Raw genomic sequence first — 26827 nt, forward strand, 5'->3', positions numbered from 1 at the left:
TAAATGTATGTGTTATAGAGCGGAAATTCGTTCAAATTCAGTGTCTTGAGTCCAGATCATTGATCGATGGTTCCACGGATATCACTGATGAGTCGATGTATTTTTCTGATAGTATAGAAAATATATAACTTAGCCACATAGCTTAATAGTAACATAGTAGTGAGGATTTCCAATATTTCATTATTATTCAGAAATACCACATATAGTTCAATACGGACAAAATCCATGTCGGAGGTCTCAGACGATGAGAGATCCTACATGGACGCTACGGACACCGAAGAATTCAGTGATGGAGAAACAGAGGAGCTTGTAAGGCTCAAAGAAGGGAATGGGCAGTTGAAGGCTCAAATAAATAAACTAACTGAAACCGTGACTCAGTTGGTCGGGGAGATATGCCTCTTGAGAGAGGAAGTTAATAAAAACAAAGCCCCTCAATCCCCTAGTTTTGCTGAAATTGCAAAACAGATTGCGGCACAGAAATCCCCCACATTTGCAGAAATTGCAAAGCCGGTAGCGGTCCCCAAAAATACCTCCAAACAGGTAGTAGCTCCAGAACCGGAAATGAAGAATAATTTTGCAACTCAAGTTGCAAAAACCCAGAACGCGCCGCCCACAGAACGCGCGCGTAAAGAAAGTTCATCTTCAGACGAAGAGACCGCAAAAAAGCTACGGAGTTGCCTAAAAAAGATAGAATTCCTTCCATCACGACGATGGGTACAGCCGATAGGGTAGAGATCTCAAAAGCTCTCTTCATGAAGAAATTCAGCTACAACAGAGCAACCGTCGTAAAAGACGGAATTGGGATAGTAGCCTCCACTGTGGACGACTACAGGAACATTACGAAATATTTTGACCAGATTGGTAAGGAGTACTTCACCTACCAGATGGAGGAAGAGAAAAAGATCTACGCAGTCATAAGGCATCTCCCAATAGATGCTGACCTAGATATAATGAAAAAAAAATGATCTAAAGGTCCAAGGAATCCATGACGCCGAGGTGTCCAGAATGACATCCAATAAAACCAAAAAGTTTATACCCTTATACCTGGTCAAAACTCAGAGAAAGGAGATTTTCGAAATAAGACGCCTCTACAATCTCTGCATTGTAGTGGAATCAAAAAGAAGGGCAGAAAATCCAAGCCAATGCTTCAGATGTCAGAGGTACGGACATGCCCAAAACAAGTGCTCTTTTCCATACAGATGCGTCAAATGTTTGGGCAATCATTGCACAAAAGATTGCGAGCTTACCAGAAAAGGTGAGGAGAGAGATGCCACATGCGTTCTGTGCGGTGAAGAAGGCCATCCAGCAAGCTACACAGGATGTAGCAAATTCAAATTTGTGACAAGGAAGAGGAAAACAGGCCAGAAATCGGCCTGCAGAAATCAGCAGAGCACGATTCCTCAAAAAGTCCAGGAGAAAAAGAAGCCCACCCTCTCCTAAGTAGACGACAAGAAAAAAGAAGCATCCAAACCAGTACAGAAGAAGGAGCAACCGAAAATGCCCCAAGCTAAACCTACGATCAACAAAACAAAAGAAAACAGAAAAGTCTCTGAATCCGCCGACGATTTAGACACTTTTACTGAAAAAATTTTCAACAAAATCATGTTGAAAATTGAAAGAGAGATGGAGAAAAAACTCCAAGGAATGTTCAGTAAACTGAAATAATGGAACATACAACTAGAAAAAATTCCCTTAAAATAGTCTCCTGGAACATAAACGGGGTCAGAACTCGAAAACCCGAGATAGAAGAAATAATATCAGAGAGAAAACCTGATATTATAGCCTTACAGGAAACAAGAATACAACCAAATACGCGATTGAACATCATGAATTATGAGATATATAGATGTGACAGGTGCTGAGCAAAACGGAGCGAAATGAGAGCAAAACGAGGGCATAAAAATTGTAAAAGTTATTTGAGGTGCCTTGCTAGTGTAACACCGCTCTCTAGCCTCCGATGGGAAGAAGCCACATGTCGAAAGAGAAAATTATTGAAGCCGTTGCTAGGCATCAATTCACAACTGGCATTAGGATCAGTTGCCGTTGCCTGGGGTTTCACGGCAAAGAGCCATATCAAAAGAATTCAGGCCACGGAAAACAAGCTGCTACGATGTGCAATAGATGCACCTTGGTTTGTCAGGATTAGACAGATTTATAGGGACCTAAAATGTCAAACCATTTCAACAACGAATTGATTTAACAGTTGATGGTTTCATATTTTGTCGAATCGAGAATCGGCAAACTACAATTCGAAAAATTTTTAAGAATTCGTCTGATGTGGCTCCGAAACATTACGAAATCTTATCAAAAATTCGCTTTTCCGTTGTGTAGAGCCATATCAAAAGAATTCAGGCCACGGAAAACAAGCTGCTGCGATGCATCTTGGTTTGTCAGGAATAGACAGATTTATAGGGACCTAAAATGGGAAACCATTTCAACACGAACTGATTTCAACAACGAATTGATTAAACAGTTGGTGGTTATTTTGTCGAATCGAGAATCGGCAAACTACAATTCGGAAAATTTTTAAGAATTCGTCTGATGTGGCTCTGACACATTACGAAATCTTATCAAAAATTCGCTTTTCCGTTCAGTGTCAGTCAGGCAATAATTTTTACCATCTGAATTGCTCGTGACATATGAGTGCATGCGGTAAATCGATTATTTCAATTGATTGTGTTTCAGAGACTCCAAATTTCAGAAAAAGATTCAGAGAAAATGGTTTTACATCATGTGGTCGAATCGACCACTGTAATTTCCATTCTTGCCGAACTGTATAATCGTGGCGATCGAAGTATTGTACGAGTAAAAAAATCCCTAGAGTTTTGTGGTTCTGAAAAGAACCGATATGCAAGATTCCCGAATCGAAATTTAGGCACGTTCACCCCTGATACGTCTAGCAAGTTGAATGTCCTTCGGCATGATAGTTACTCTTTTGGCGTGGATCGCACACAAGTTTGTATCCTCGAAAAGTCCAACCAAATAAGCTTCGCTAGCTTCTTGAAGTGCCATTACGGCGGAACTTTGAAATCTGAGATCAGTTTTGAAATCTTGAGCGATCTCACGTACCAACCTCTGGAAAGGCAATTTACGGATCAGCAACTCGGTACTCTTCTGATAACGTCGTATTTCACGTAAGGCAACGGTTCCCGGACGGTAACGGTGAGGTTTCTTCACACCGCCTGTGGCTGGAGCACTTTTACGTGCAGCTTTGGTGGCTAATTGTTTTCGCGGAGCCTTACCCCCGGTCGACTTTCTGGCAGTCTGCTTAGTACGAGCCATAATGAATGTTAGCGAGTTTCTCTACACGTACAGGTCCGCGACGCAATCTAAACAATTCTATTCGACCCCACCACCGTTGGCCTATATTTATAGACTACGTTGCCGTTCCAATGCGTATCTGAAAAGCTATTGGATGATACGGAATTTCTGTGGTGGGGCGGCTGTAGTTTATAAATACTGGTCGGAGAGGGAGTTTCTGTCTTTCAGATTACGTTAACGTATCGGCTCTTATACAATTCTAAACGCTCAACAGTCATGACTGGTCGCGGTAAAGGTGGTAAAGGTTTGGGCAAAGGTGGAGCCAAGCGTCATAGGAAAGTACTACGAGACAACATCCAAGGTATCACCAAACCCGCTATCAGGAGATTGGCTAGGCGTGGAGGTGTCAAACGTATTTCTGGCCTCATTTACGAAGAAACTCGTGGAGTGTTGAAGGTGTTCCTGGAAAATGTAATCAGGGACGCTGTTACTTATACTGAACATGCAAAGAGAAAAACTGTTACCGCCATGGACGTAGTATATGCCCTTAAACGTCAAGGACGTACATTGTACGGTTTCGGCGGTTGAATGAGTTATTTTTCAGGTGGTAATATAAACGGTCCTTCTCAGGACCACAACGATTTAATAATGTTCGTTTTATGCAATATCGATGTCGATTGCTAATTAATTGTCTATTCGAATCAAGTTAGTTGTCTTGAAGATATGTGCGTATTATTTTACTAAGATCACTAAGCCCGGAAAAGAAGAGAATCCTTCGTAGATTTTGTGGCCAAACCCTTCGTTCATCTTCGAGAAACAAATTTTTACATAGCCGACCTGAGACTCGAAGACGAGAAACCTATAATACAATTAAAACCTCGGTACCCGCCGAGGTAGTCCCATTCTGAGGGAGTGTTCGGTTAATCACCGAACACTCCCTCTATGTTAATACATAGAAGATATACAAATCTTCAAGTTCGTGTGCTGAATTAAGCGAGGTATGTGATATTTAGTACAAACGGTATAGTGCAGAAAATACTCAATTTTTTGGTTAAGGTATTCATTTCCAAACGCGACCTGTTTTGGATTACTAAATTGTTTGGCGTATGTCCAGCGCCTTCATTAATGGTCCTTCGTAGCCGAATTAATAATTCTATTTGATATCTCATTTGTGCGCTTTGTTCCACCACTAAAATATAGCATATTTTCGAACCGAACAAATTCGTAAACGAGATTGTTACCTGAAGTGTCGAAGTTCATTTTCCATAGGCGGTACTGAGCCAACCCTTATCTTAACAACCTTCTGCGAAAATAGTCGTTTTTCAGTATCTACCTTTCGCAGAATTCATTCAGTGAGTTAAAATGTCTCTGAGGTGTGAAGAAACGACTTTTGCAGAGTAAAAAACAATGAAAGGTTTACTTTGAACGAACTGGGTGCATTCTAAATGCGGCGATAGAAGTTAGACGAAAAAACACGCATGACATTTGAATTGCAGCATAGCACGGTGGAAATACCAACATTCTAAATGCGGCGATCATTGCAGAATTCAGAAAGTGATCGAACAAAATTGCCGGCATTCAAAGTTCGCTCCAAAACTCTGGGGTCTACCTTCAAAGCCTTCGGTAGTATACAATTCAAGATTGCCCAACAATATGCGGAGCGGAGCAATTAGAGTCCCTAGAAACCGAAAATCAACTGCGGGCGAAGATTGAGAAAATGTATTTCGATATACAGACAATTCATAGCGAATCGATAGAAAATGTAAGTATCGCATCATCTAAACGCTCACATGGATCATCGAACGCCAAGCTTCCTGTTTTCAGCGGCGATTTAAGCACATGGAAGAACTTTGTCGATCTATTTTCGACATCAGTCGACGAAAATGAGCAATTGTCCGGAATCGAGAAATTCCAATACTTAGCCAGTCCTTTGTCGGGGGAAGCACTTTCCATTATAAAGGGTATTTCCATGTCGCATGAAAATTATGAAATTGCATTTTCCAATTTGAAGGAGAAGCGGTACGATAATAAACGGTTTCTCGCACTTAGCTTTTGGAATCGAATCATGAAGGTTGAGAAAGAAAACTTAGATTTGCTGCGAAAGCCAGTCAATTCATTCTCAGAAAATTTGTTGGCATTGGAGAATCTCGGTGCCCCTGTAGAAAATAAAACGTACATATCCTCACTTAGTCCGAACAGACAATTTATTAGCAATCGATATTGATATTTGATAAAACGAACATTATATCGTTGTGGTCCTGAGAAGGACCGTTTATACTACGACCTGAAAAATAATTCATTCAACCGCCGAAACCGTACAATGTACGTCCTTGACGTTTGAGGGCATATACTACGTCCATGGCGGTAACAGTTTTTCTCTTTGCATGCTCGGTATATGTGACAGCGTCCCTGATTACATTTTCCAGGAACACCTTCAACACTCCACGAGTTTCTTCGTAAATGAGGCCAGAAATACGCTTGACACCTCCACGCCTAGCCAATCTCCTGATAGCGGGTTTGGTGATACCTTGGATGTTGTCTCGGAGTACTTTCCTATGACGCTTGGCTCCACCTTTGCCCAAACCTTTACCACCTTTACCACGACCAGTCATGACTATTGAGCGTTTAGAATTGTCTTAGATAAGAGTCGATACGTTAACGTAATCTGAAAGACAGAAACTCACTCTCCGACCAGTATTTATAAACTACAGCCGCCCCACCACAGAAATTCCGTATCATCCAATAGCTTTTCAGATACGCATTGGAACGGCAACGTAGTCTATAAATATAGGCCAACGGTGGTGGGGACGAATAGAATTGTTTAGATTGCGTCGCGGACCTTTTCGTATAGAGAAACTCGCTAACATTCATTATGGCTCGTACTAAGCAGACTGCCAGAAAGTCGACCGGGGGTAAGGCTCCGCGAAAACAATTAGCCACCAAAGCTGCACGTAAAAGTGCTCCTGCCACAGGCGGTGTGAAGAAACCTCACCGTTACCGTCCGGGAACCGTTGCCTTACGTGAAATACGACGTTATCAGAAGAGTACCGAGTTGCTGATCCGTAAATTGCCTTTCCAGAGGTTGGTACGTGAGATCGCTCAGGATTTCAAAACTGATCTCAGATTTCAAAGTTCCGCCGTAATGGCACTTCAAGAAGCTAGCGAAGCTTATTTGGTTGGACTTTTCGAGGATACAAACTTGTGTGCGATCCACGCCAAAAGAGTAACTATCATGCCGAAGGACATTCAACTTGCTAGACGTATCAGGGGTGAACGTGCCTAAATTTCGATTCGGGAATCTTGCATATCGGTTCTTTTCAGAACCACAAAACTCTAGGGATTTTTTTACTCGTACAATACTTCGATCGCCACGATTATACAGTTCGGCAAGAATGGAAATTACAGTGGTCGATTCGACCACATGATGTAAAACCATTTTCTCTGAATCTTTTTCTGAAATTTGGAGTCTCTGAAACACAATCAATTGAAATAATCGATTTACCGCATGCACTCATATGTCACGAGCAATTCAGATGGTAAAAATTATTGCCTGACTGACACTGAACGGAAAAGCGAATTTTTGATAAGATTTCGTAATGTGTCAGAGCCACATCAGACGAATTCTTAAAAATTTTCCGAATTGTAGTTTGCCGATTCTCGATTCGACAAAATAACCACCAACTGTTTAATCAATTCGTTGTTGAAATCAGTTCGTGTTGAAATGGTTTCCCATTTTAGGTCCCTATAAATCTGTCTATTCCTGACAAACCAAGATGCATCGCAGCAGCTTGTTTTCCGTGGCCTGAATTCTTTTGATATGGCTCTTTGCCGCGAAACCCCAGGCAAAGGCAACTGAATCCGTATGTCAGTTGTGAGTTGATGCCTAGCAACGGCTTTAATAATTTTCTCTCTCGACATCTGGCTTCTTCCTATCAGAGGGTAGAGAGCGGCGTTACACTAGCAGGGCACCTCAAAGAACTTTTACGCTTTTTATGCCATCGTTTTGCTCTCATTTTGCTCCGTTTTGCTCAGCAGCACCTCAACGAATCTATCCGATATTGGTTTCGTTTCGATCGAAAGCCCTCGTTTTGTTCCGTTTTTCTCATCAGTCCGTTCGTTTTGCTCATTTATACTTTAGGAGTTTTTGGAGGAGATATGGATGGGCAAGGGTGAAAAAAATATCGATATATTATTGTACCGCGTAAATTTTCTTCTCCTCCTCTCGTTGGAGAGTGTGAAACTCTCTATTGATTTTTTGGAGGAATTCAGTCATCCTTCGGTGATCTTGGGGGGTTTGTGGGACGACCCTAATTCCGTCCTTCACTGCTGTCGCTCTGCTACAATTAATGCCGTTTCGCATTAACGCGTTAGAAATTGACGTCCATTTTGACGTTCCTCTAAGGGTAACTGGGGGGACCTACTCTCTTTTCTCCTCCACTGGATTGCCCAGCCTCTGTGAGGCTGGGGGTGTCACGACTCTTTTCTTATTGAGCTCTTCATTTGACGAAGAGCTGTTTTTTCTCACTCTTTTGGCGGGTGGGGAAATTTTGTTTTGAGGGGTTTTGACCACCTCAATCTTCTGCTTTTGAACCGGTAAGGTCACGTCTCGGACATTTTTGGACACGTCATGTTTGAGTTCTTTGGAGTAAGGACTTTCCTTATTTCCCTCCTGCAACTCGACTCTGCCTGAGATTTTTAATTTCAGCCACTAAGCCAGACACGCATCTATCTAGCTCATTCACCCTCGTTTTTAAACTTGCGTTCTTCTCTCTCAAAATAGCGTGTTCGGACAAGACATTAGCGATTTCTAACGCGTCTTCTTCCATTACGGAATCGCAGTCCGAGTAGTCAGACATTTTAAAATTTTTAAATTTATAATTACTATACTACTCAAAGCAATTTGAAATAAAATTTTTCAAGACAAAAAAAAATATATCTCATGCAAAAAAACAACGACTCACCAGAGATTTTCTACGCTATGAGAAAAATCAGGAAATATATACGAAAAATAAGCTCACCTGATGCTTGCCAACGATCTAGACCTGGACTCTGGCAGAAAAACACCAACTTTGAAAATTTTAACGAATTAAACTTCCGATAACACATACACGTATTAGTCCGGGAGGTGGTGTCACTTTTTTATCAGTGATTTATCTCCAACTCAAATGTGATTAATTAGAGAGTTGCACTATTACTGTACTCGAAATCGAAAGTCAGTCAGCGCGACCGTGGTGGGCGTGGGCGTGGAAGGCGTTGAAACTCGCCGAAAAAATCTAAAAAAAAAGTGATTGATCTGCACGTGAAACTTTGTAATATGGTAAATTATTCATGATTATGATTGAAAATGGGCGTCAGTCACTTTCCCGATGGTGGAAACATCGTCAGTCAGGCGGTTGAAGATGGGCGGAAAAATCTGAAAATTGACAAGTGACCGATCTTCACTTGAAATTTTGAAAAATGATTATTTTAATCAAATTGAACGTAAAAATGGCCGTCAGTACGTTTATAGTGGTGGATTCTGCGTCAGTCAGGCTTCCAAAGTCAAGGGCAGTGACCAGCTTCCTTTGGCGCGCTGCACCTTATGCAGTTCGACTGACGCATATTCCACCGGCATCGTGTTGGCTGACGATTATTTATCGAGTGTACATAACAATTACTTGTTTATACAGGGTGTTTCATCATAAACTGGACAAACATATATAGTGGGTAAATGACATCGGGAGAATCACTTTTGTCTTATGACATATACCCCGTTTTCGACGCATAAGCGAGAAATAAGGTGTTCAACGTCGTATTTGAGCAATATTCTATTGAGTGTGCTCAGTTATGTATAAACCTCAAAGTAACGGTTTCTGCTCACATCGGAGTATTTCTGAGTGCTCAATTCATCAAAGATGAAGAACTCCGAAAAAAAATTTCAAAATGGCGGAAAACTTTCGATGTCCGCGATTTTTCTTTGGTTTCCAAATTGAATTTCATTTTCTGAATGAACACAATTTTCGAACAATTTTCTTGTAGTTTCCTACAATCAGGAAATATTTCAACAATTCATTTCTCAGAAAAGCGTCATAAGGCTTATATTCAAACTTCAGTTAGTTTCGTATTCTTCCCTTCCCTTGTAAATTCATCCTTAATTGTCTTGTTTATATCCACCTGAACATCGGAAAATACAGGAAATGCTCTGATTTTCATGGGTATGAAACATGACACACTGATACCATAGCCTTCCCCTAGGCATCATACAGTTAAATATGAGTCCTCACCGAGTTATATAGGTATCAAATTATATTTGCCCAGTCGCTTGAAATCAATGAGTGGAAAATCTTTCAAGAGAGAAGTTAAGTTCCTTTTAACCAACAGGTGTTACTACACTATGGAGGAGTTCCCTAAAAACTCTATTTGTTGAATTTGTTATTTTTTTTTTCCCTTGTATTTGTTATAATATATGACTTGTCCTATACATTTCTTAAGTGTCCAAAAGAATCAATAAAGTTTATTTATTTATTTATATGATCAAACACTCTGTATAAACAAGTAATTGTTATGTACACTCGATAAATAATCGTCAGCCGGCACGATCCCGGTGGAATATGCGTCATTCGAACTGCATAAGGTGCAGCGCGCCAAAGGAAGCTGGTCACTGCCCTTGACTTTGGAAGCCTGACTGACGCAGAATCCACCACTATTAACCTGACTAACGTCCATTTTTGCGTTCAATTTGATTAAAATAATCATATTTCAAGTGAGGATCGGTCACTTGTCAATTTTCAGATTTTTCCGACCACTTCAACCGCCTGACTGACGATGTTTCCACCATCGGGAAAGTGACTGACGCCCATTTTTACTCATAATCATGAATAATTTACCTTATTACAAAGTTTCACGTGCAGATCAATCACTTTTTTTTTAGATTTTTTCGGCGAGTTTCACCGCCTCCCACGCCCACGCCCACCGCTATTGGACTGACTGACGCGCGGACCTCATATGTACAAGTGGAGAAATACTCATCATAAAAAATTCGTGTGAAGATCGATCACTAGTTCAAAAGTGACGCCACTTCCCGGACTAATATAAATTATGAAATATAATAAAATATATAGTTCTGAGAAGACAATGGTTCGATTTGACTTGAGTGGACATTTCAATTGAGCAGTGCTAGCAAGGATTCGGAATCTATTTCTAGATTCCGAATCTCTTGCACGTGGACTAATTTCATTACAATGAAATTATCATGAAAATGGTGTAATTTATGATGTTGAGCAGTCTGAGAGTACTTTACCTTATGAGATGAACAATTTAGCACCAGGATTGATGCGAGATGACTTGAAAATTAAGAACTAGAAGAGGTGGACGTGAAAATGAGGTGTTACAAAAGCACAATGATAGCAGAGAGAGGCCACCTCTACAGAGCTAACAAAGAGAATCTTAAGAAAATATGTGAATGTGTGGTTTTTCACTTCTGAAAAACACGGAAAGTGGGGCCGCTGCGTCGTTCAACCAGCGCACCGCCGAATCGGGGTACCATACGTGGCCACCGGAGCTGGACAGGAGCGTCGACTAGAGAGAGGTCGGAGGGGGGCTTCGCTCAATTTTTAACAATTATTATTATTATCATATTTTTTGAACAGATGAAGAGCCCGCAAGGACTTAACCTCCTAGCCGGTTATACATCCTAGGAGCAAAAAAACTGTATGATCGCTGGGTTGTTCTCTTAACCATCAATGGTGCGACAAAATGATCCTTACAGCGGTACAGGGGTACCTACCATCCCTCGAGTAAATGAGTTTGCGGAATCTCCTCTGTATGACTTCGATCGGCTTCAAAAGTGTATGCAACGCACCACCCCAAACTGCTACGCCATACCTAATATGACTTTCCACTAAGACAAAATACAAAGTTCTCAAATATCTCTACAGGAGAATAGGCTTAAGTCGTCGAAAAATGTACAAAATGAATCTCAATTTTTTCACTGTACTGTTAACATGTATATCCCATCTCCGGTGACCGGTGACAGTCTATCATCACACCCAGGTATTTATATGTCTTCACAGGTAGAATCTCAAATGTTGTGTCTCCTTCCATATGTAAGCAGTCAAACGTGGGGCAACCTGCTGCATTGCAAGTTTTCTTGATATTCATCCTTAACAATCTTCCATCCAACCAGTCCTTCAACACCTGCAAACCACTTCCCATCTTAGATCTTAGTGTTGCCCAGTCATCCGACATGAAAAATATAGCCGTATCATCTGCATAGCCAACAATATCATCATCAACGTCCAGCGAAAACAGTTTGTTAATATAGATGTTGAATAGAATGGGTCCTAAGACGGATCCCTGTGGAACCCCACAGTTTTGATTCCGTCTATAGAACTTCCGAAGTTTTTTGTAAGTTCTGTAAATGTATGTGTTATAGAGCGGAAATTCGTTCAAATTCAGTGTCTTGAGTCCAGATCATTGATCGATGGTTCCACGGATATCACTGATGAGTCGATGTATTTTTCTGATAGTATAGAAAATATATAACTTAGCCACATAGCTTAATAGTAACATAGTAGTGAGGATTTCCAATATTTCATTATTATTCAGAAATACCACATATAGTTCAATACGGACAAAATCCATGTCGGAGGTCTCAGACGATCAGAGATCCTACATGGACGCTACGGACACCGAAGAATTCAGTGATGGAGAAACAGAGGAGCTTGTAAGGCTCAAAGAAGGGAATGGGCAGTTGAAGGCTCAAATAAATAAACTAACTGAAACCGTGACTCAGTTGGTCGGGGAGATATGCCTCTTGAGAGAGGAAGTTAATAAAAACAAAGCCCCTCAATCCCCTAGTTTTGCTGAAATTGCAAAACAGATTGCGGCACAGAAATCCCCCATATTTGCAGAAATTGCAAAGCCGGTAGCGGTCCCCAAAAATACCTCCAAACAGGTAGTAGCTCCAGAACCAAAAATGAAGAAAAATTTTGCAACTCAAGTTGCAAAAACCCAGAACGCGCCGCCCACAGAACGCGCGCGTAAAGAAAGTTCATCTTCAGACGAAGAGACCGCAAAAAAGCTACGGAGTTGCCTAAAAAAGATAGAATTCCTTCCATCACGACGATGGGTACAGCCGATAGGGTAGAGATCTCAAAAGCTCTCTTCATGAAGAAATTCAGCTACAACAGAGCAACCGTCGTAAAAGACGGAATCGGGATAGTAGCCTCCACTGTGGACGACTACAGGAACATTACGAAATATTTTGACCAGATTGGTAAGGAGTACTTCACCTACCAGATGGAGGAAGAGAAAAAGATCTACGCAGTCATAAGGCATCTCCCAATAGATGCTGACCTAGATATAATGAAAAAAAAATGATCTAAAGGTCCAAGGAATCCATGACGCCGAGGTGTCCAGAATGACATCCAATAAAACCAAAAAGTTTATACCCTTATACCTGGTCAAAACTCAGAGAAAGGAGATTTTCGAAATAAGACGCCTCTACAATCTCTGCATTGTAGTGGAATCAAAAAGAAGGGCAGAAAATCCAAGCCAATGCTTCAGATGTCAGAGGTACGGACATGCCCAAAACAAGTGCTCTTTTCCATACAGATGCGTCAAATGTTTGGGCAATCATTGCACAAAAGATTGCGAGCTTACCAGAAAAGGTGAGGAGAGAAATGCCACATGCGTTCTGTGCGGTGAAGAAGGCCATCCAGCAAGCTACACAGGATGTAGCAAATTCAAATTTGTGACAAGGAAGAGGAAAACAGGCCAGAAATCGGCTCAGCAGAGCACGATTCCTCAAAAAGTCCAGGAGAAAAAGAAGCCCACCCTCTCCTAAGTAGACGACAAGAAAAAAGAAGCATCCAAACCAGTACAGAAGAAGGAGCAACCGAAAATGCCCCAAGCTAAACCTACGATCAACAAAACAAAAGAAAACAGAAAAGTCTCTGAATCCGCCGACGATTTAGACACTTTTACTGAAAAAATTTTCAACAAAATCATGTTGAAAATTGAAAGAGAGATGGAGAAAAAACTCCAAGGAATGTTCAGTAAACTGAAATAATGGAACATACAACTAGAAAAAATTCCCTTAAAATAGTCTCCTGGAACATAAACGGGGTCAGAACTCGAAAACCCGAGATAGAAGAAATAATATCAGAGAGAAAACCTGATATTATAGCCTTACAGGAAACAAGAATACAACCAAATACGCGATTGAACATCATGAATTATGAGATATATAGATGTGACAGGTGCTGAGCAAAACGGAGCAAAATGAGAGCAAAACGAGGGCATAAAAATTGTAAAAGTTCTTTGAGGTGCCTTGCTAGTGTAACACCGCTCTCTAGCCTCCGATGGGAAGAAGCCACATGTCGAAAGAGAAAATTATTAAAGCCGTTGCTAGGCATCAATTCACAACTGGCATTAGGATCAGTTGCCGTTGCCTGGGGTTTCACGACAAAGAGCCATATCAAAAGAATTCAGGCCACGGAAAACAAGCTGCTACGATGTGCAATAGATGCACCTTGGTTTGTCAGGATTAGACAGATTTATAGGGACCTAAAATGTCAAACCATTTCAACAACGAATTGATTAAACAGTTGATGGTTTCATATTTTGTCGAATCGAGAATCGGCAAACTACAATTCGAAAATTTTTTAAGAATTCGTCTGATGTGGCTCCGAAACATTACGAAATCTTATCAAAAATTCGCTTTTCCGTTGTGTCAGTCAGGCAATAATTTTTACCATCTGAATTGCTCGTGACACATGAGTGCATGCGGTAAATCGATTATTTCAATTGATTGTGTTTCCGAGACTCCAAACAAATTTCAGAAAAAGATTCAGAGAAAATGGTTTTACATCATGTGGTCGAATCGACCACTGTAATTTCCATTCTTGCCGAACTGCATAACCGTGGCGATCGAAGTATCGTACGAGTAAAAAAATCCCTAGAGTTTTGTGGTTCTGAAAAGAACCGATATGCAAGATTCCCGAATCGAAATTTAGGCACGTTCACCCCTGATACGTCTAGCAAGTTGAATGTCCTTCGGCATGATAGTTACTCTTTTGGCGTGGATCGCACACAAGTTTGTATCCTCGAAAAGTCCAACCAAATAAGCTTCGCTAGCTTCTTGAAGTGCCATTACGGCGGAACTTTGAAATCTGAGATCAGTTTTGAAATCCTGAGCGATCTCACGTACCAACCTCTGGAAAGGCAATTTACGGATCAGCAACTCGGTACTCTTCTGATAACGTCGTATTTCACGTAAGGCAACGGTTCCCGGACGGTAACGGTGAGGTTTCTTCACACCGCCTGTGGCTGGAGCACTTTTACGTGCAGCTTTGGTGGCTAATTGTTTTCGCGGAGCCTTACCCCCGGTCGACTTTCTGGCAGTCTGCTTAGTACGAGCCATAATGAATGTTAGCGAGTTTCTCTACACGTACAGGTCCGCGACGCAATCTAAACAATTCTATTCGTTCCCACCACCGTTGGCCTATATTTATAGACTACGTTGCCGTTCCAATGCGTATCTGAAAAGCTATTGGATGATACGGAATTTCTGTGGTGGGGCGGCTGTAGTTTATAAATACTGGTCGGAGAGTGAGTTTCTGTCTTTCAGATTACGTTAACGTATCGGCTGTTATACAATTCTAAACGCTCAACAGTCATGACTGGTCGCGGTAAAGGTGGTAAAGGTTTGGGCAAAGGTGGAGCCAAGCGTCATAGGAAAGTACTACGAGACAACATCCAAGGTATCACCAAACCCGCTATCAGGAGATTGGCTAGGCGTGGAGGTGTCAAACGTATTTCTGGCCTCATTTACGAGGAAACTCGTGGAGTGTTGAAGGTGTTCCTGGAAAATGTAATCAGGGACGCTGTTACTTATACTGAACATGCAAAGAGAAAAACTGTTACCGCCATGGACGTAGTATATGCCCTTAAACGTCAAGGACGTACATTGTACGGTTTCGGCGGTTGAATGAGTTATTTTTCAGGTGGTAATATAAACGGTCCTTCTCAGGACCACAACGATTTAATAATGTTCGTTTTATGCAATATCGATGTCGATTGCTAATTAATTGTCTATTCGAATCAAGTTAGTTGTCTTGAAGATATGTGCTTATTATTTTACTAAGATCACTAAGCCCGGAAAAGAAGAGAATCCTTCGTAGATTTTGTGGCCAAACCCTTCGTTCATCTTCGAGAAACAAATTTTTACATAGCCGACCTGAGACTCGAAAACGAGAAACCTATAATACAATTAAAACCTCGGTACCCGCCGATGTAGTCCCATTCTGAGGGAGTGTTCGGTTAATCACCGAACACTCCCTCTATGTTAATACATAGAAGATATACAAATCTTCAAGTTCGTGTGCTGAATTAAGCGAGGTATGTGATATTTAGTACAAACGGTATAGTGCAGAAAATACTCAAGTTTTTGGTTAAGGTATTCATTTCCAAACGCGACCTGTTTTGGATTACTAAATTGTTTGGCGTATGTCCAGCGCCTTCATTAATGGTCCTTCGTAGCCGAATTAATAATTCTATTTGATATCTCATTTGTGCGCTTTGTTCCACCACTAAAATATAGCATATTTTCGAACCGAACAAATTCGTAAACGAGATTGTTACCTGAAGTGTCGAAGTTCATTTTCCGTAGGCGGTACTGAGCCAACCCTTATCTTAACAACCTTCTGCGAAAATAGTCGTTTTTCAGTATCTACCTTTCGCAGAATTCATTCAGTGAGTTAAAATGTCTCTGAGGTGTGAAGAAACGACTTTTGCAGAGTAATAAACAATGAAAGGTTTACATTGAACGAACTGGGTGCATTCTAAATGCGGCGATAGAAGTTAGACGAAAAAACACGCATGACATTTGAATTGCAGCATAGCACGGTGGAAATACCAACATTCTAAATGCGGCGATCATTGCAGAATTCAGAAAGTGATCGAACAAAATTGCCGGCATTCAAAGTTCGCTCCAAAACTCTGGGGTCTACCTTCAAAGCCTTCGGTAGTATACAATTCAAGATTGCCCAACAATTATGCGGAACGGAGCAATTAGAGTCCCTAGAAACCGAAAATCAACTGCGGGCGAAGATTGAGAAAATGTATTTTGATATACAGACAATTCATAGCGAATCGATAGAAAATGTAAGTGTCGCATCATCTAAACGCTCACATGGATCATCGAACGCCAAGCTTCCTGTTTGCAGCGGCGATTTAAGCACATGGAAGAACTTGGTCGATCTATTTTCGACATCAGTCGACGAAAATGAGCAATTGTCCGGAATCGAGAAATTCCAGTACTTGGCCAGTTCTTTGTCGGGGGGAGCACTTTCCATTATAAAGGGTATTTCCATGTCGCATGAAAATTATGAAATTGCATTTTCCAATTTGAAGGAGAAGCGGTACGATAATAAACGGTTTCTCGCACTTAGCTTTTGGAATCGAATCATGAAAGTTCCGAAGGTTGAGAAAGAAAACTTAGATTTGCTGCGAAAGCCAGTCAATTCATTCTCAGAAAATTTGTTGGCATTGGAGAATCTCGGTGCCCCTGTAGAAAATAAAACGTACATATCCTCACTTAGTCCGAACAGACAATTTATTAGCAATCGATATTGATATTTGATAAAACGAAAATTATATCGTTGTGGTCCTGAGAAGGACCGTTTATACTACGACCTGAAAAATAATTCATTCAACCGCCGAAACCGTACAATGTACGTCCTTGACGTTTGAGGGCATATACTACGTCCATGGCGGTAACAGTTTTTCTCTTTGCATGCTCGGTATATGTGACAGCGTCCCTGATTACATTTTCCAGGAACACCTTCAACACTCCACGAGTTTCTTCGTAAATGAGGCCAGAAATACGTTTGACACCTCCACGCCTAGCCAATCTCCTGATAGCGGGTTTGGTGATACCTTGGATGTTGTCTCGTAGTACTTTCCTATGACGCTTGGCTCCACCTTTGCCCAAACCTTTACCACCTTTACCGCGACCAGTCATGACTGTTGAGCGTTTAGAATTGTATAACAGCCGATACGTTAACGTAATCTGAAAGACAGAAACTCACTCTCCGACCAGTATTTATAAACTACAGCCGCCCCACCACAGAAATTCCGTATCATCCAATAGCTTTTCAGATACGCATTGGAACGGCAACGTAGTCTATAAATATAGGCCAACGGTGGTGGGGACGAATAGAATTGTTTAGATTGCGTCGCGGACCTGTACGTGTAGAGAAACTCGCTAACATTCATTATGGCTCGTACTAAGCAGACTGCCAGAAAGTCGACCGGGGGTAAGGCTCCGCGAAAACAATTAGCCACCAAAGCTGCACGTAAAAGTGCTCCAGCCACAGGCGGTGTGAAGAAACCTCACCGTTACCGTCCGGGAACCGTTGCCTTACGTGAAATACGACGTTATCAGAAGAGTACCGAGTTGCTGATCCGTAAATTGCCTTTCCAGAGGTTGGTACGTGAGATCGCTCAGGATTTCAAAACTGATCTCAGATTTCAAAGTTCCGCCGTAATGGCACTTCAAGAAGCTAGCGAAGCTTATTTGGTTGGACTTTTCGAGGATACAAACTTGTGTGCGATCCACGCCAAAAGAGTAACTATCATGCCGAAGGACATTCAACTTGCTAGACGTATCAGGGGTGAACGTGCCTAAATTTCGATTCGGGAATCTTGCATATCGGTTCTTTTCAGAACCACAAAACTCTAGGGATTTTTTTACTCGTACGATACTTCGATCGCCACGGTTATACAGTTCGGCAAGAATGGAAATTACAGTGGTCGATTCGACCACATGATGTAAAACCATTTTCTCTGAATCTTTTTCTGAAATTTGGAGTCTCTGAAACACAATAAATTGAAATAATCGATTTACCGCATGCACTCATATGTCACGAGCAATTCAGATGGTAAAAATTATTGCCTGACTGACACTGAACGGAAAAGCGAATTTTTGATAAGATTTCGTAATGTTTCGGAGCCACATCAGACGAATTCTTAAAAATTTTCCGAATTGTAGTTAGCCGATTCTCGATTCGACAAAATAACCACCAACTGTTTAATCAATTCGTTGTTGAAATCAGTTCGTGTTGAAATGGTTTCCCATTTTAGGTCCCTATAAATCTGTCTATTCCTGACAAACCAAGATGCATCGCAGCAGCTTGTTTTCCGTGGCCTGAATTCTTTTGATATGGCTCTTTGCCGCGAAACCCCAGGCAAAGGCAACTGATCCGTATGTCAGTTGTGAGTTGATGCCTAGCAACGGCTTTAATAATTTTCTCTCTCGACATCTGGCTTCTTCCTATCAGAGGGTAGAGAGCGGCGTTACACTAGCAGGGCACCTCAAAGAACTTTTACGCTTTTTATGCCATCGTTTTGCTCTCATTTTGCTCCGTTTTGCTCAGCAGCACCTCAACGAATCTATCCGATATTGGTTTCGTTTCGATCGAAAGCCCTCGTTTTGTTCCGTTTTTCTCATCAGTCCGTTCGTTTTGCTCATTTATACTTTAGGAGTTTTTGGAGGAGATATGGATGGGCAAGGGTGAAAAAAATATCGATATATTATTGTACCGCGTAAATTTTCTTCTCCTCCTCTCGTTGGAGAGTGTGAAACTCTCTATTGATTGTTTGGAGGAATTCAGTCATCCTTCGGTGATCTTGGGGGGTTTGTGGGACGACCCTAATTCCGTCCTTCACTGCTGTCGCTCTGCTACAATTAATGCCGTTTCGCATTAACGCGTTAGAAATTGACGTCCATTTTGACGTTCCTCTAAGGGTAACTGGGGGGACCTACTCTCTTTTCTCCTCCACTGGATTGCCCAGCCTCTGTGAGGCTGGGGGTGTCACGACTCTTTTCTTATTGAGCTCTTCATTTGACGAAGAGCTGTTTTTTCTCACTCTTTTGGCGGGTGGGGAAATTTTGTTTTGAGGGGTTTTGACCACCTCAATCTTCTGCTTTTGAACCGGTAAGGTCACGTCTCGGACATTTTTGGACACGTCATGTTTGAGTTCTTTGGAGTAAGGACTTTCCTTATTTCCCTCCTGCAACTCGACTCTGCCTGAGATTTTTAATTTCAGCCACTAAGCCAGACACGCATCTATCTAGCTCATTCACCCTCGTTTTTAAACTTGCGTTCTTCTCTCTCAAAATAGCGTGTTCGGACAAGACATTAGCGATTTCTAACGCGTCTTCTTCCATTACGGAATCGCAGTCCGAGTAGTCAGACATTTTAAAATTTTTAAATTTATAATTACTATACTACTCAAAGCAATTTGAAATAAAATTTTTCAAGACAAAAAAAAATATATCTCATGCAAAAAAACAACGACTCACCAGAGATTTTCTACGCTATGAGAAAAATCAGGAAATATATACGAAAAATAAGCTCACCTGATGCTTGCCAACGATCTAGACCTGGACTCTGGCAGAAAAACACCAACTTTGAAAATTTTAACGAATTGAACTTCCGATAACACATACACGTATTAGTCCGGGAGGTGGTGTCACTTTTTTATCAGTGATTTATCTCCAACTCAAATGTGATTAATTAGAGAGTTGCACTATTACTGTACTCGAAATCGAAAGTCAGTCAGCGCGACCGTGGTGGGCGTGGGCGTGGAAGGCGTTGAAACTCGCCGAAAAAATCTAAAAAAAAAGTGATTGATCTGCACGTGAAACTTTGTAATATGGTAAATTATTCATGATTATGATTGAAAATGGGCGTCAGTCACTTTCCCGATGGTGGAAACATCGTCAGTCAGGCGGTTGAAGATGGGCGGAAAAATCTGAAAATTGACAAGTGACCGATCTTCACTTGAAATTTTGAAAAATGATTATTTTAATCAAATTGAACGTAAAAATGGCCGTCAGTACGTTTATAGTGGTGGATTCTGCGTCAGTCAGGCTTCCAAAGTCAAGGGCAGTGACCAGCTTCCTTTGGCGCGCTGCACCTTATGCAGTTCGACTGACGCATATTCCACCGGCATCGTGTTGGCTGACGATTATTTATCGAGTGTACATAACAATTACTTGTTTATACAGGGTGTTTCATCATAAACTGGACAAACATATATAGTGGGTAAATGACATCGGGAGAATCACTTTTGTCTTATGACATATACCCCGTTTTCGACGCATAAGCGAGAAATAAGGTGTTCAACGTCGTATTTGAGCAATATTCTATTGAGTGTGCTCAGTTATGTATAAACCTCAAAGTAACGGTTTCTGCTCACATCGGAGTATTTCTGAGTGCTCAATTCATCAAAGATGAAGAACTCCGAAAAAAAATTTCAAAATGGCGGAAAACTTTCGATGTCCGCGATTTTTCTTTGGTTTCCAAATTGAATTTCATTTTCTGAATGAACACAATTTTCGAACAATTTTCTTGTAGTTTCCTACAATCAGGAAATATTTCAACAATTCATTTCTCAGAAAAGCGTCATAAGGCTTATATTCAAACTTCGGCAACGTGATTCATGTAGTCCGATTTTCAGTTAGTTTCGTATTCTTCCCTTCCCTTGTAAATTCATCCTTAATTGTCTTGTTTATATCCACCTGAACATCGGAAAATACAGGAAATGCTCTGATTTTCATGGGTATGAAACATGACACACTGATACCATAGCCTTCCCCTAGGCATCATACAGTTAAATATGAGTCCTCACCGAGTTATATAGGTATCAAATTATATTTGCCCAGTCGCTTGAAATCAATGAGTGGAAAATCTTTCAAGAGAGAAGTTAAGTTCCTTTTAACCAACAGGTGTTACTACACTATGGAGGAGTTCCCTAAAAACTCTATTTGTTGAATTTGTTATTTTTTTTTCCCTTGTATTTGTTATAATATATGACTTGTCCTATACATTTCTTAAGTGTCCAAAAGAATCAATAAAGTTTATTTATTTATTTATATGATCAAACACTCTGTATAAACAAGTAATTGTTATGTACACTCGATAAATAATCGTCAGCCGGCACGATCCCGGTGGAATATGCGTCATTCGAACTGCATAAGGTGCAGCGCGCCAAAGGAAGCTGGTCACTGCCCTTGACTTTGGAAGCCTGACTGACGCAGAATCCACCACTATTAACCTGACTAACGTCCATTTTTGCGTTCAATTTGATTAAAATAATCATATTTCAAGTGAGGATCGGTCACTTGTCAATTTTCAGATTTTTCCGACCACTTCAACCGCCTGACTGACGATGTTTCCACCATCGGGAAAGTGACTGACGCCCATTTTTACTCATAATCATGAATAATTTACCTTATTACAAAGTTTCACGTGCAGATCAATCACTTTTTTTTTAGATTTTTTCGGCGAGTTTCACCGCCTCCCACGCCCACGCCCACCGCTATTGGACTGACTGACGCGCGGACCTCATATGTACAAGTGAAGAACTACTCATTATAAAAAATTCGTGTGAAGATCGATCATTCCGAGTCATTCGCTTGACAAGAGAAGACGTGCTACAGTGCTCCTAGTGCTATAAAAGAGAAAGCGGACGAGAAAGTCGAAGTGTCACAGTGCCGTAAAAGTGAAAGCGGAGGTGAAAGTGTACACTGGCGAAGCTGCGGAATTTATGATTCCGTCTACGAAACTTCCGAAGTTTTTTGTAAGTTCTATAAGTGTATGTGTTATAGAGCGGAAATTCGTTCAAATTCAGTGTATTCAGTGTCGAGTCCAGATCCCAAGATCGCTGGTGAGTCGATTTATTTTTCTGATAGTATAGAAAATATTTAATTTAGCCACATAGCTTAATAGTAACATAGTAGTAAGGATTTCCAATATTCATTATTATTCCGAAATACCTCATATAGTTCAATACGGACAAAAAGCCATGTCGGAGGTCTCAGACAATGAGAGCTCCTACATGGAAGCTACGGACACCGAAGAATTCAGTGATGGAGATGCAGAGGAGCTTGTAAGGCTCAAAGAAGAGAATGGGCAGTTGAAGGCTCAAATAAATAAACTGACTGAAACCGTGTCGGGGAGATACGCCTCTTGAGAGAGGAAGTTAACAAGAATAAAGCGCCTCAATCCCCTAGTTTTGCTGAAATTGCAAAACAGATTACGGCACAGAAATCCCCCACATTTGCAGAAATTGCAAAGCCGGTAGCGGTCCCCAAAAATTCCTCCAAACAGGAAGTAGCTCCAGAACCGGAAAAGAAGAGAAATTTTGCAACTCAAGTTGCTAAAACCCAGAACGCGCCGCCCACAAAACGCGCGCGTAAAGAAAGTTCATCTTCAGACGAAGAGACCGCAAAAAAAGCAACGGAGTTACCTAAAAAAGATAAAATTCCACCCATCACGACTATGGGTACAGCCGATTAGGTAGAGATCTCAAAAGCTCTCTACTTGAAGAAATTCAGCTACAACGGAGCAACCGTCGTAAAAGACGGAATCAGGATCGTAGCCTCGACTGTGGACGACTACAGGAACATAACAAAATATTTTGACCAGATTGGTAAGGAGTACTTCACGTACCAGATGGAGGAAGAGAAAAAGATATACGCAGTTATAAGACATCTCCCAATAGATGCTGACATAGATATAATAAAAAATGATCTAAAGGTCCAAGGAATCCATGACGCCGAGGTGTCCAGAATGACATCCAATAAAACCAAAAAGTTTATACCCTTATACCTGGTCAAAACTCAGAGAAAGGAGATTTTCGAAATAAGACGCCTCTACAATCTCTGCATTGTAGTGGAATCTAAAAGAAGGGCAGAAAATCCAAGCCAATGCTTCAGATGTCAGAGGTACGGACATGCCCAAAACAAGTGCTCTTTTCCATACAGATGCGTCAAATGTTTGGGCAATCATTGCACAAAAGATTGCGAACTTACCAGAAAAGGTGAGGAGAGAAATGCCACATGCGTTCTGTGCGGCGAAGAAGGCCATCCAGCAAGCTACAAAGGATGTAGCGAATTCAAATTAGTTACAAGGAAGAGGAAAACAGGCCAGAAATCGGCTCAGCAGAGCACGATTCCTCAAAAAGTCCAGGAGAAAAAGAAGCCCACCCCCTCCTAAGTAGACGACAAGAAAAAAGAAGCATCCAAACCAGTACAGAAGAAGGAGCAACCGAAAATGCCCCAAGCTAAACCTACGATCAACAAAACAAAAGAAAACAGAAAACTCTCTGAATCCGCCGACGATTTAGACACTTTTACTGAAAAAATTTTCAACAAAATCATGTTGAAAATTGAAAGAGAGATGGAGAAAAAACTCCAAGGAATGTTCAGTAAACTGAAATAATGGAACATACAACTAGAAAAAATTCCCTTAAAATAGTCTCCTGGAACATAAACGGGGTCAGAACTCGAAAACCCGAGATAGAAGAAATAATATCAGAGAGAAAACCTGATATTATAGCCTTACAGGAAACAAGAATACAACCAAATACGCGATTGAACATCATGAATTATGAGATATACAGGGTGTTTCATCATAAACTGGACAAACTCATATGACGTGTAGAGAACATCGGGAGAATCATTTTTTTCTTATGAAATATTTCCCGTTTTCGAAGCATAAGGGAGATACACGGTGTTTAATGTCATTTTCGAGCGTTATTATATTGAGTGTGGTCGGTTATGTATGAGACTGGAAGTAATGGTTTCTTGTCATATCGTAGTATTTTTAGATGCTTCATTCAGAAATGGTGTAGAGCACTGAAAAAAAAATTACAAAATGGCGGAAAACCTGCAATGTTCGTGATTTTTTTTTTCGGTTGCCAAATTGATTTTCATTTCCTAAATTAACACAATTTTTAAAGGATATCTGTGAAAAAATTTTGTCAGAAATCGAACACAACTTTTTTTTTACATGTCTACACCGAAAAAAAAATTTCACTCGAAATTGATGAAATTTTTCACGATTGTACTTACTTTCATACCTAACACGAATATCAAAACAGAATCGAAAAATATCAAACGGTTTCGTTTTTTCAGCCATCCAAATGTCCCGTTCGAATATCTGAAATAATAAAAAAACATGACACAGCTTGTGTTCTTAGGCCCATAATTTTTGAATTTGTATGTCGAAACATTCCAGATTGCAAAATGAATTCAAAAAAATCAGTGAAACTTCATTGAGAGTCGAACTCCCTACTCTGAGTTAAGTATTAATGTGAAATATGAGTCTGTTCTAAGGTTCTGAGTATACATATTAATTTTCGTTGCCGAGCAACTGTAGCTGATAGAATTTGACAGGGTATTTGAATTTTACTGAATAATTCGAGTATATTGAAACGATTTGTATGCAAACGAAAATGAAATATTCACTTTTAGAAAAAAATGATATGGTTCAGGCTTATTATGAAGCGAATTCCTCAGGGAGAAAAGCAAGGGAAATTTACGCTCGCAGATTTCCAAGCCGAAACGTTCCTAATTTTAAAACTTTCATAGAAACAGTGCGTAAATTACGTGAAGAAGGTATTCTTCACCGCAAGAAGAAGGAAACAATCCGAAATAACGAAGAACGTATCCTGGATTTAGTGAATGAAAATCCGATGGTATCAACGAGAACTCTAACAAATCATCCAAGTGTGAATAAGAGTAAATCCACTGTATGGAGAGTTTTGAAAAGAAATCGCTACCATCCGTACCATTTCCATTCATGTCAAACCTTAGAAGAAGGTGATTTTGAGAAGAGGAAAGAATTCTGTGAATTTATTTTAAGAAGGCCACGTGAGAATAGAATTTCCTACGTCTCATACTGTTTACGAATGAAGCAACATTCCACAGAGATGGTTTCTTCAACAAAAAAAATAATATAATATGGCAAAAAGGGAAAATCCACATGCAACAGTAGCAAAAAATAGCCAGAAGAGATTTTCTGTCAATGTTTGGGCGGGAATGAAGGATGGATTCATTATAGGACCGTACATTCTTCCTGAAACATTGACTGGAAATGGCTATAATCAATTTTTGAGGGAAACTCTGCCCGATCTATTGAAAGATATTCCTTTGAGTCACTTTCAAGGAATATGGTACCAGCATGATGGTTGCCCTGCTCACACAGTGAGGAGTGTACGAGAATTTTTAGACTCTCAATACCCTCGCCGATGGATCGGCCGATTGGGACCTGTCGCATGGCCTCCTCGTTCTCCAGATCTTACACCTATGGATTTTTATTTCTGGGGTCATATGAAGAGTCTTGTTTATGATAAGCGAGCTCCAGTGACTTCGAGAGAAGAACTGATTCAAAGAATCGAATCAGCCGCCGAAGAGATTCGCCAAACCCGGAAATGGTTCGTTCAGCGGTGGATAGTGTGGCGAAAAGGGCGAGAAAGTGTATCCTGAAAAATGGCAATATTTTTGAGAACGAATTATGAATAAATTTTATACTAATAGGTTTTTTTTGTTGCGTTTATGAAATTGTGGAATTATTCGTAGAAATTTCCGCAATAATGCCATGCCATTAATATCTGGGAAGTATTAACCGCCAATTTCTACTCAAACTGCATAAATTGGTTTCAAGATAGTTGCAATATTATATTCAGTTAAATTCAAATACTCTGTCAAATTCTATGAGCTGCCATTGCTTGGCAACGAAAATTAAAAACCTTTGAACAGTCTCAATTCAGATTCCACATTTATTTTAATAGGTACTTAACTCAGAGCAGGGAGTTCGACTCTCAATGAAGTTTCACTGATTTTTTTTAAATTCATTTTGCAATCTGAAATGTTTCGACATACAAATTCAAAAATTATGGGCCTAAGAACACAAGCTGTGTCATGTTTTTTTATTATTTCAGATATTCGAACGGGACATTTGAATGGCTGTAAAAACGAAACCGTTTGATATTTTTCGATTCTGTTTTGATATTCGTGTTAGGTTTGAAAGTAAGTACAATCGTGAAAAATTTCATCAATTTCGAGTGAATTTTTTTTTCGCTGTAGACATGTAAAAAAAAGTTGTGTTCGATTTCTGAAAAAATTTTTTCACAGATATCCTTTAAAAATTGTGTTAATTTAGGAAATGAAAATCAATTTGGCAACCGAAAAAAAAAATCACGAACATTGCAGGTTTTCCGCCATTTTGTAATTTTTTTTTCGGTGCTCTACACCATTTCTGAATGAAGCATCCAAAAATACTACGATATGACAAGAAACCATTACTTCCAGTCTTATACATAACCGACCACACTCAATATAATAACGCTCGAAAATGACATTAAACACCGTGTATCTCCCTTATGCTTCGAAAACGGAAAATATTTCATAAGAAAAAAATGATTCTCCCGATGTTCTCTACACGTCATATGAGTTTGTCCAGTTTATGATGAAACACCCTGTATATTATAGATTATTTATTGGAGGATAGTTTGAGTTTTTCATTGTTTTGAACATTCCTTATGTATTTTATTTTCAAAAAATAAAATTTTTCATAAATCAATTTTTTGTCTACCACCCCTATCCCAAACATATCAAATTGCATTGGAGTAATGCATTGATTCTATTGTGATAATTGAATGCGTTCTTCGATGTAAATAAGTGGTTTAATTGAGATAATCAAATGAATTATTTGATGGAAGAGGAAAGATG

At 40.2% G+C, this 26827-nt stretch overlaps 5 protein-coding genes across 6 annotated transcripts; 2 read left to right on the forward strand and 3 right to left on the reverse strand.

The window, feature by feature from the left end:
• Positions 1–2823: 2823 nt before the first annotated feature.
• On the reverse strand, positions 2824–3337 carry LOC123321632 (histone H3). The gene has a single exon (XM_044909348.1). The coding sequence runs from the start codon at positions 3280–3282 to the stop codon at positions 2872–2874; it is 411 nt and encodes a 136-aa protein (XP_044765283.1). The 5' UTR covers positions 3283–3337; the 3' UTR covers positions 2824–2871.
• A 184-nt stretch (positions 3338–3521) lies between these two features.
• On the forward strand, positions 3522–15232 carry LOC123321610. The gene is made up of 6 exons (XM_044909305.1): positions 3522–3823; positions 4155–4157; positions 5688–5709; positions 6115–6462; positions 8483–8496; positions 14919–15232. The coding sequence occupies exons 1-6, from the start codon at positions 3538–3540 to the stop codon at positions 15230–15232; spliced, it is 987 nt and encodes a 328-aa protein (XP_044765240.1). The 5' UTR covers positions 3522–3537.
• LOC123321618 (histone H3) lies at positions 6433–14720 on the reverse strand. Of its 2 annotated transcripts, XM_044909323.1 has the most exons (2): positions 14294–14720; positions 6433–6536 (listed from the first exon to the last, which is right to left on the reverse strand). In XM_044909323.1, exons 1-2 carry the CDS (start codon positions 14663–14665, stop codon positions 6525–6527), a joined length of 384 nt encoding a protein of 127 aa, XP_044765258.1. In that variant the 5' UTR covers positions 14666–14720; the 3' UTR covers positions 6433–6524. The 2 variants fall into 2 exon arrangements, with proteins under 2 accessions (XP_044765258.1, XP_044765250.1); XM_044909315.1 differs by lacking the exon at positions 6433–6536 and having other exon boundaries at positions 14207–14720.
• A 1722-nt stretch (positions 15233–16954) lies between the features above and the next one.
• LOC123321640 (histone H4) lies at positions 16955–17281 on the reverse strand. The gene has a single exon (XM_044909358.1). The coding sequence runs from the start codon at positions 17264–17266 to the stop codon at positions 16955–16957; it is 312 nt and encodes a 103-aa protein (XP_044765293.1). The 5' UTR covers positions 17267–17281.
• A 185-nt stretch (positions 17282–17466) lies between these two features.
• LOC123321625 (histone H3) lies at positions 17467–17980 on the forward strand. The gene has a single exon (XM_044909338.1). It carries the CDS (start codon positions 17522–17524, stop codon positions 17930–17932), a length of 411 nt encoding a protein of 136 aa, XP_044765273.1. The 5' UTR covers positions 17467–17521; the 3' UTR covers positions 17933–17980.
• The last annotated feature ends 8847 nt before the right edge of the window (positions 17981–26827 follow it).

Source organism: Coccinella septempunctata, chromosome 1 (assembly GCF_907165205.1).
Source record: "Coccinella septempunctata chromosome 1, icCocSept1.1, whole genome shotgun sequence".
Lineage (NCBI taxonomy): Eukaryota > Metazoa > Arthropoda > Insecta > Coleoptera > Coccinellidae > Coccinella > Coccinella septempunctata.